Source organism: Eurypyga helias, unplaced genomic scaffold (assembly GCF_000690775.1).
Source record: "Eurypyga helias isolate BGI_N326 unplaced genomic scaffold, ASM69077v1 scaffold2998, whole genome shotgun sequence".
In the NCBI taxonomy this organism is placed as follows: Eukaryota; Metazoa; Chordata; class Aves; order Eurypygiformes; family Eurypygidae; genus Eurypyga; species Eurypyga helias.
This window is the reverse complement of record NW_010266212.1, coordinates 1-9,747: the sequence shown is the minus strand read 5'-3', so window position 1 is coordinate 9,747 and position 9,747 is coordinate 1. Positions and strand designations below refer to the sequence as shown.

Genomic DNA, 9,747 nt, shown 5'->3' with positions numbered 1-9,747 from the left:
AGCTTACAAAAACTGCAAAGCGACTATGATCTTACGCATCTTCCAAAGCAACCTGTCCTTCTGAAAGGTCAGTGCATTTGGTTTGGATCTAAAGATGGGTCTGTGGCTGTCAAACAATCCATCTGCTTTCAAAAACTGAACATTGTCCTCTAGCTCTGTGGTTTACATTAAGAGCAAAGTAAGGTATCTGACTTTGAACTAGACCCACGTGCAATCCAGCATGGACAGGTAGACAGCATTCGCAATGTTCCGTGTGTGACTTGGGGCATCAGTTAGAACATCATGTCATCTAGTCCATCCTCCATGAACTTCTTGTAAATCGCCATGAACTTTGCTACAAACGCTTCCAGATGATAAATGGCTTTGCTGCCCAGCTGAAGGCGGTGTTCATAGAAGGCTGCCAGCTGTGCCACTTCTCCTTTCAGCTGTCCATCACAATTATTTAGAAGTTCCGTCAGGAGGCCCTAAAAGAGGGAGAAAAACAGGATGGTATTTGAAAAATTATGCGTTTTTTGTTAAGATAAGCTAATTTCTTTGAAAATAGCCAAGCTATGGCCAGTAGTTCACTCATGAATCCAACAGAAAAGGCATTCAAGAATCATTACACCACCTGGTTCACGGAACCATGTCTTTTCAGAAATTCTTTCAAGACAAATTCTTCATGCCAAAGTAGATGTTACCTACTGTTTTCTTAGATGGAATAATCATGTATCAGAACTACTTATACCTTAATGAAGAAAATAAATTAAGCCTTATCTCCAAATACTATAAACTCTACTGTATGGAGGCACACGGTCCTGGGAGAATTTTTACCAAGACAGCAAGTGTATTAAAATCACTTCCCATCTCAACAGCACTGAACACAAAGAGAAACAACATTAATAAATAACAAGGAAAAGGGCTTCTGTAAAATTTAAGTGCATCAGTTTATATTTGTGTACATATGAATGTGTAGATGCACACAAGATACTTCACAATACTTCAGTCATCACAAAAAACAAAAATTCAATATTTAAGTTTCAACACAGCAATAAAACTGCAAATGCATCTGTACCATAACAATCAGGGCTAAGTGAGAAGTATCTCTAGACTATTTCAAGTTCATGAAGAGGCAGCGAGTAGAGAACATCCACCTTTGGCCTGACGACAACAGTCCTCAAACAGGGCAATGCTAACCTACCGTAAGAAAGGAAGGGTAAAGAGAAGTCTAACTACCAAAACTGTCAGACAGCAGAAATCAGTTAACGTGAAAATAAATGTATTATCTTCTAATTATGTCTGATGGCAGAATCCACCTAGGGAAAGTTGCAAGCATCAGCTTTAATCTTTGTTTTGCTTTAGTTGGCTTCAGCATCCTTTCATCCTGCCTAAAATAACACCATGCATGTCTCTGTGTGCTTTTTTTCCCCTCCTAAGATGACTTCAGTGTTTGAAGAGAACTGCTGGTCTAGCATCCTTCAGCAAACCTCTCCACCAGGACACACCAAACACTGAACTTACAGCAACAGTTTTTACTAAAGAGAGCAAGCCATATCAGAATTAGCCCATAAAACATGTCTATACTTCAATACAGAAAGTGCCCTGCAGTCTTCAGTGGGACAAAGCACGTCTTCCTTTGGTTTTACTCAGCTTTGATGCTGCTCTGTGATCACAGAACAAGTTTTATTAAACCATTCAACAGAATTGTTAACAAGGAAGCCCATTACATTTTTCAAATTAGAGAACAGAATCTTCCTGCCCCCAAAATCTACACCACTCAAAACCACCACGCCTAAACATATTTAGGCATGAACATAACAAAGTGTCTAGTATTAATCAACTGAGGATCATAAGTGAATGCTATGTATCAGTGCTTGCAGGAACAAGGTCTTTAATTCCAGCTTCAGAGCAATAACCTGGACTAGTCTGGTTATTCCAGTGGAATGAAACACAAGAAGAAAGTATCTTCTGGTCACTTGTGTATTTGGAAAGAACACAGCTTTTCATCAGTATGTGGATAATTTGTGATGTTTCAGTGTGTTTGTTTTTTGGGCTTTTTTAAAACTCAGATTGAGACTGTCATAGCATTAATATAAGACATTAAGAAGTTGATAGCTGATTACCTTCATTATAATCTCAGGAGGAATGCAGTGTGTCAGAAGTTCATAAAGCCGTCCACGGACCTCTAAAAGCCTGTTGGAAAGACACCACAAAAATATGTCCCCAAAGCATACTAACGTGTTTTCACTATTTGTGAAATATGCTCCAGGGGGGACCCCAAACCTCCAACACAACACAACCCAAGTTTCTCTTCTGTTCTTGGTTTTGTGTATTATTTTAAACCTAAAAGCATTGCAGGAGTCAGTTTCAACTCAAATGCTACATATCACTTTTTATTCAAAACAGTAAGAAAAGTTACATATATTCTAGTTACAATGGGCTCAGTTAATCTAGAAGCTATAAGCCTAATAGAATGTCTCAGGCTTGTGTCCCTTCCATTCCCCTCCGTATCTGAGTTATTATTCATGCTGAAGATAAGTGAGAAGACAAGATTCATTTACGCTGTTTTTCTGTCTTCAGTGTTTACAAGAGGAGCCAAGATGATTAGGCGGTAGAAAGTGTCATAGTTATCAATTCTCAGCTTTTGATATCAGGATGTCAGGGGCTACAAACATTTAAAGGCAATACAAGAATTTAAGTGACATCTCATGTAATGTATGGAACGGACTGAAAGGATCAAGCTGTGTATATGACAAAGATGGATAAAGGGGGACATCTCAGGTATTTGCAAAGTGATTTGTTTTCTCATTTCTGGTTCTTCTGCAGAGGTCTGTCATGCTAAAGATGGCAAAACAGAAGCCTTAAAGAAAACAAACACCCCTCCAGGAAAAAAAAAAAAAAAAGAAAGACAGCACAACATGCAACTAAGCTTATGCTCACTTCTGACTACAAAGCTTCAACAGGGAAAACCAACAATTATTTCAGTTCATGAGAGTCATTCAGCCTCCTCCTGTAAAGCTCACTTCCTCTGGCTCACTTCCAGCTCACTTCCCCTGGCTGCAAAGTACCAGCTTCAGTAGAAATGCCAGAAAATTACATACAACTAAAGATGCCACATGTCTAAATGTAATTTTTTTTTTTTTTATATTCAAGAATACACTGACAACAATTTACGGCTGCAAGCAAGTGTATTCACCTACCTTTGTGGTGTCTGTTGACCGACGATAGCATTTGCGGTCTCTCTCAAATAAACTTCCCAGTCCATCTCAGGAATGTCTTGATCAGCACTGAAAGGATACCTACATAATAATGGTTTTTTAACAAATTACAATCGAAGCAAGCTGTCACCTACTCCAACAAGTCCTCAGAAGTAAGTTCATTTATGTGCCTGACAGTACAATTTATATTAATTTTTAGGAGTGACTTACTGTTGTACTCTGCAGGACTCACACATAAGTAGTGCCTTCCGAAGATTCCTGCCAGATTTCTCCGCAAGCCTTTGAGCCAGTTCCTGAGGAAGAGTCAGGCCTTCTTTCTTGCACACACTGGACAAGACATGGCAGATCTAGATGGGGAACAGATAGCAGGGAGTGTGACACTTAAATGCTTTCATACCTACAAATTTTCCTGTTCAAAATACTTCTGGACCAAAGACGGATCAGATTTTCCCAAGACACGCTCAACAAGTCACCCACCACAAAGAAAAACCAGGTCACTTTGTGGAAGTAAAATATTTCTGAAGTCCACAGCAAGAGTTCATCTACTAAGAAGTTTTAAATAACATTGTTGCTTTTGTTCCAACATACATCTTCAATGCTGGGAGCAGGCACCCGTACAGCCAGGCATCTGCTTTGAATAGGTCCTATAATTTTTGACATGGAGTTGCAGCACAGGATCAACCTGCAGGTCGCCATGTACTTCTCCATCGTTCTTCGCAAAGCATGCTGAGCGTCTTTAGTGAGTTTGTCGACTTCTGTTAGCAGCACCACTGAAAAAAGATTTAAAATAGTGGGGGGTTTATTATTATCAGATCTTACTAGGAAAATACTTTGACATACATGCAATAATATCAAAATAAGTGATGCAAGCAGGAAAAGGCAGCATGGTTCCACAGGCAGGAAAATAAAGATTAAGACAGCATGCATGCCTTTTTGACTGTGTAACCTCCTGCTCCTTCACACCCCATATTCATGTCCTGGAATGTAAGTTTCTTCAGGGCAGGGCCTGGAACACTTCAGTGCCAAGAAATAATCCAGGGAGTTGTAGAAGCTTTCATTTTGATAATTAGTGCAGTAACTTTTTAAAGGAATTTTAAAGTAAGAAATGCAAAATAATTTATGGCATAAGGACATATCAGAAAGAAAAAGAATTCTTGAAGACTCCCCTCAAAACATTTAATACTTAAAAGCCAATATCTTAGCTTAACAAAGTAGTAGTAGAAAGCTCGGTTACTGTAGCTGCAGTGCCCTTCTATGGTCTTTTAAAGAAAAAAAAACAAAAACAAAACCACCATACTTCAATAATGCTTCAAAAGATCCAGGAGACACCTAATGTGAAGCAGCTAACCTGATCAGCTACCTTCTGCAGGTTCCTCCATAGGCAACCCACAGTTGTCACATTCCAGTTCAGACAACAGCCTGGAGGAACAAGTCAGCCCATTACTCTTCGGGTTACATATGCAGCCTAAGGAGACCAGCCAGCTTAGCAGACACTTTGAGGTGCATGGTATGACTGCAGCTGTAAGGATACACCAGTATCTGATAGAGCTAATCAGTGTCTAGCAGCATAGGTAAAATACAGTATTTACTGAGAACAGTGCAGAAAACAAGACCAAGTACTAAACCCATAACCATTTTCAACTAATTTCTGCTCTACTCTCTGTCAAGATTTCCTCTGTCCTTCAATGTCTTGTTATATAGCTATTCAGATTTTGCTTTCAATTTAGTCATGGGGAGGAAAGGTAAGACAGTCACAGTAACATGTATCTTGGAAAACTCAAATCAGCCTTCTTCATTTTCTTACCCGGTGTCCTTCCATATGCTATGGATAAAATGCTTCTGAACATTCTGCCTAAGTTCGCTCATCCCTCAAACCAGGCTGGATGAGGCTTTGAGCAACCTGGCCTAGAGGAGGGTGTCCCTGTCCATGGCAGGGGGGTTGGAACCAGATGATCTTTAAGGTCCCTTCCAACTCAAACCATTCTATGATTCTTTGAAATAACAGGTTAACACCTAACTTACACAGCACCACTTGCCAAGGCTGTCCTGCCCCTCAAGTCAATATTAATCCTCGGTAGCTCACAACTCAACTACTGTAGATCATTAAATTAAGTTACAGTGCATTTCAATTGTACACTTGGGCAAAAGACAGCAGAAATCCTATCTCCCTCTGCCCAGCGACAGTCCTCCTACTACACCCTGTCCTCCTAAGAAACCAGAGAACTTCATACTGAGTATTTAACCACTCAAGATACTTCTGCAGTAGAAGAAAAAAAATGGGAGGGTGTTTGATTTGGGAAAGGTTCCCGTGTGGCCTCATGCAATATACAGGTACAAACAAAACAGCTGAAATCTCTGAAAAACAAGTTTAAAAGTACTTTGATTTTAACTAGTTTTACTCACCTTTAAAATCTCGTTGAGTACTTGTCTCAAGTTGTTGGGATTGTGCTACTGTCTTCAAGAGTTCCTGAATTACTACACGGTCACTGTTTCCTGCATCACTGTACCAGGAGTTTGAATAAAACTTGTTTTAAAACAAAATTATGCTACATATAAAATACAACCTCCTAAGCAGCCCCTTGGTCAACTGACTAAACAAGAATGCCAAAAGAATTCAGAAGCTGTTGAGGTTAGAATTAAGTTCAACCCACATACTTCGTTGAAAGTTACCTTCCCAATAATAAGAACAACCCCAAGTTTACACAGGCACAGTTGGACTAGTACCACTGTACTGGGAAGTAGTGAAACTGTTGAGAAATGTTTTATTAGCTCTGAAATAGAACTTCTGTTTTCTGGTATGAGAAAATGAAGCATTTCTTACCTGTGATTTGGGCAAAGACACATAATGTGAACATTTTTACCCATTATGGGAAGAAATACTAAGTCTAACCACATAATAGGATGCTTGATGGAAAGGACAGATGTAAATGCACAAGGTTTTTTTTCCCCTGAAAATTAGATGTCATGCTATGAACAACCCATATGTTTAATGTAAACTTGAATGGCAGACACAGTGCTGTTAAAGAGTTACTAGTAAAAGATTGATACTGAGACACTATTACAGCACAGATGGTTATGTTTTTTTCCTTTCAGAAGCCAGGAAAGCATGAGGAAACACTACATTTCCTTCCTGCCTCTTCTCCTTACTCTCCCCTAGAGTAGCACCACACAGCTCTCTCACTCCCAAGGTTAGTAGTTCAGCAAGCTTGACTCAGACTTGACAACCACTGGGGACCAATTTGCAAGCAAGATTACTTAAAAGGCAAAGAAAAAGAAGGGAAAAACTCCCACATTTTTTAGCAATCCCATACTATAGCCTTTACATAGGCAGCAGCAGCTCTGCAATATTTCCCTGGCAAGCAAGTGAAAAAGGCATTTGTCTGTCCTGTTCTAGTCACCACTCAACCAGACCTTACCCATCCTTGCCAAGGAGAATGCAGCAGTGTACAGAAGCACGTTAGCTCAGCAATTCACAACCTGCTGAATAGGCTACGTTGACTTTGACTGCAGAGATCTGTCCTTCAGCAAGGGAGCAGATCTGTGATTCCAGTGCACAAAAAAAAACCCAACCCAACCAAAAAGCAAAATGAAGCAAGCCGGTTCTACTTATGAGCTAGGCCAGGTTTTGGAAACAAAATGCAATTACAATAGTTTCCTAACACTTAAAGGTTAGTTTTTCTCTGCAGTAACACAGTGCCCAGAGTTGTAATTTCACAGTGAAAGATAACCCTTGATAGGACATGACCACAGCAAATATTCCAGGAAAACAACAAGCAAAGGCAGTTACCACACAAATGTTTAATTTTTATCATTTCTTACTCTTTCATTACCCACTTACTCAGACGAACCCATTTTAAAACATCTACCCAAACTGTCAATTGACCAGCAGGCAACACTTTGGAATTCACACAATATCCTTGTTTTGGAGGAAAAAAGAACAGCTCTATCTAATAAGGTTCCATAATAAATTCAGTGCCTGCAGAGTCCTTCCCAGAAGTTTATCTCCTTTCCCTGTTAGCCATTTATCACATTCCATGTTACTGAAGACACACAACCTGATTTCACAGTATTACAATTCAAACTTCACAGACTACAGCACAGCACACGCAGGTTCACTGACTGGTCAGGCATAAACATGACAGTTGCTTGATGACTTAAAGCCTATTCATCAATATATTGATTCTTAATCAAAACTCAGCACTACTGTTACATACAATAACCAATACAGCCGTTCTACACTTCCAGGATTTTTATATTTAAAGTAGAATACAATTATTTTATATATTTCAAGCTTAAAGTACCCTATGCAGAGTAACAGAAGTATTAGGTTATCAGAGCAGAAGCCTGAATGGTCAGACATATCACCAAAATGACATATTCAAACAGCTGGTTACCAATAAAAGTCTCTGCTTTAATTATTTGGGTCTGTATTTGAACACCAGAAGATACTCACTAATCAATACACAGAGATCAGCTGCAGAACAAGCTTTTAAAGCAGACATGCTACATGGGAATAGCTTCTATGATGCAGAGCAATGAGAAAAGGTTTTAGCTTTGTGCTTATTGATAAAGTTACTCCAGTATACTCATGTCTTGTAATTGCAGCCCAGACAGCAAAGCCAACATAGCTAAAGCCTCCTAGTGCACAACGATATTTATTCTGACGTGATTTAAAGCAACATTTATGGGTTTCAGGTAAGTACAAGTATTTACTTTGGGTCAGTGAACTATCACCAGCAATTTCTCAACTGTCAAAGACCACATGCACTTCACCACTATAGCTTCTGTCATTTAAATCAACATCTGACTTCACTCACGACAGGATTCTCAGTATGTTGTGGTATTGTTCTCTCCTGTGCTGTAAACTCGTTATTTTAAGGGTAAACTTCACTTACTTTCAAGTCACTTTATTTTTGTATTTGTGAGAGAATTAACAATATGGGGGTGTTGGTTCCAATAAAAGTTTTCAATTTCAACTTCAGTGCTTAAATCTCTTAACCCACAACTGCTTGTTACCCAGTCCTCAGCATCAGCATCTTTATGTGGCTAGTTAAGCAGAACATTACTGTCCTTAGTATACAGCAATTCAGATTTTTGTTCATTTAGAGTTGTCCAATCAAAAATACTCTCCCTGCTCCCATTTGCAGTCCAAACATACAAACCATTACCTAATTTGCTCAGACAATAAATTGGGCAATCAGGACCTTATATACCCAGATTGAAACCACTTGCAATATGACCAGCAGTTTGTATTTGAAGTGGGACATTTTCACTGTACACTTACCTTGGGTTAACTTCAAGGTGATAATTACTTGCAATGGTGCTAATTTCAATTTTCTTTTTAGAAGGTGCCTATGTAGAAAAAAAGCATATTAGATTTCAGAGTGCTCTAAAACTCTGACGCAAAAGTTTATCTTACAGATTACAACTGATGAGGTCACAGGCAAACCAAGAGTCTCAGAGATCAAAGAACTTCTGAGGCACTGGACTTAGGCATCGCCTACCCCCCAACCCCACCTCCAAAGGAGGAGTATTGACGCATCATCCAGCCTGTAAAACAGTAACAGTAATAATTATTAAAGCAACACATAGTAAATTTTACTCCAAACTCCAGTTACGAATTTCGCAACACAAAGTCTTATTATTGGAATCACCATTCCAAATAAGTGATATGTTGACCCTCCAAAGAAAAGTTTTGGAGGGAAAACCTCTGGACAAGCCTGAAGAGACTGTTTACTTCTGTTGGCAAAGGATTTCAAGTCTATACTTTGTTTAAAGAAAACACTAGTATTTATATCACCACTGAATTTGGGTCTGAACAGTTAAACATACCCTGTATTTCTATCATCCAGTCCAAGTACTGTATTTGTTGCACTACTGAGAATGAAAAAGCAAGCATTAAGTAACCTACTTGCTGGTTAAGCCTTCCATAACAAGTATTTTGAATGGATAATCTAACCTTTTAACAATAAACAGTTAAATGCCTAAGACCAAGGCAGAATTTAAATTGATGTTTGGGTGTTTTTTCTTGGTTTTTTGGTGGTGTGTTTAATTTTCTTTTTTTTTAATAATACTACAGTTGTCAGTATGGGAATGAGAAAACAAGTTAAAACTTGCATATATGCAAAAATAAGTGCTAATAATTTTAAATATAAGGGTTAATTTTACAGGCAAGTGAAATTCTATACACCTAATTGAGAGCTAGTCTATTACAACACATGCTATTGTCCAAACTCACTTGTAAAAAAACCCAAACAAAACAAACAGAAACCAAACACAAAAACAAACAACCAGCACAGAAAGCAACAAAAATCCCCACAACCTTCCACTCATGAAGACCTAAGGAAAAAGAACACTTGGGCAGACGTATTTGCTCCTGTAACTAAACTAGGCCACAACCTTCCACTCATGAAGACCTCAAAAGGAACAATATACTGTTCAAATATACAAGATATATTTGAAAATATATATTTTTTTCAAAAAGAACACTTGGGCAGAAGCATTTGCTCCTGTAACTAAACTAGTCTTGATTAATTACATAAAAACACTT

General features: G+C 38.6%; 1 protein-coding gene across 1 annotated transcript; it reads right to left on the bottom strand.

The window, feature by feature from the left end:
- Nucleotides 1-258: 258 nt before the first annotated feature.
- On the bottom strand, nt 259-8,549 carry RFC3 (replication factor C (activator 1) 3, 38kDa; the record flags this gene model as incomplete). The annotated part of the gene is made up of 7 exons (XM_010156984.1): nt 259-464; nt 2,103-2,172; nt 3,180-3,278; nt 3,408-3,544; nt 3,786-3,967; nt 5,601-5,698; nt 8,482-8,549. Coding segments are annotated over 7 exons (846 nt in total), but the record flags the coding sequence as incomplete, so codon positions are not given.
- Between the last annotated feature and the right edge of the window lie 1,198 nt (nt 8,550-9,747).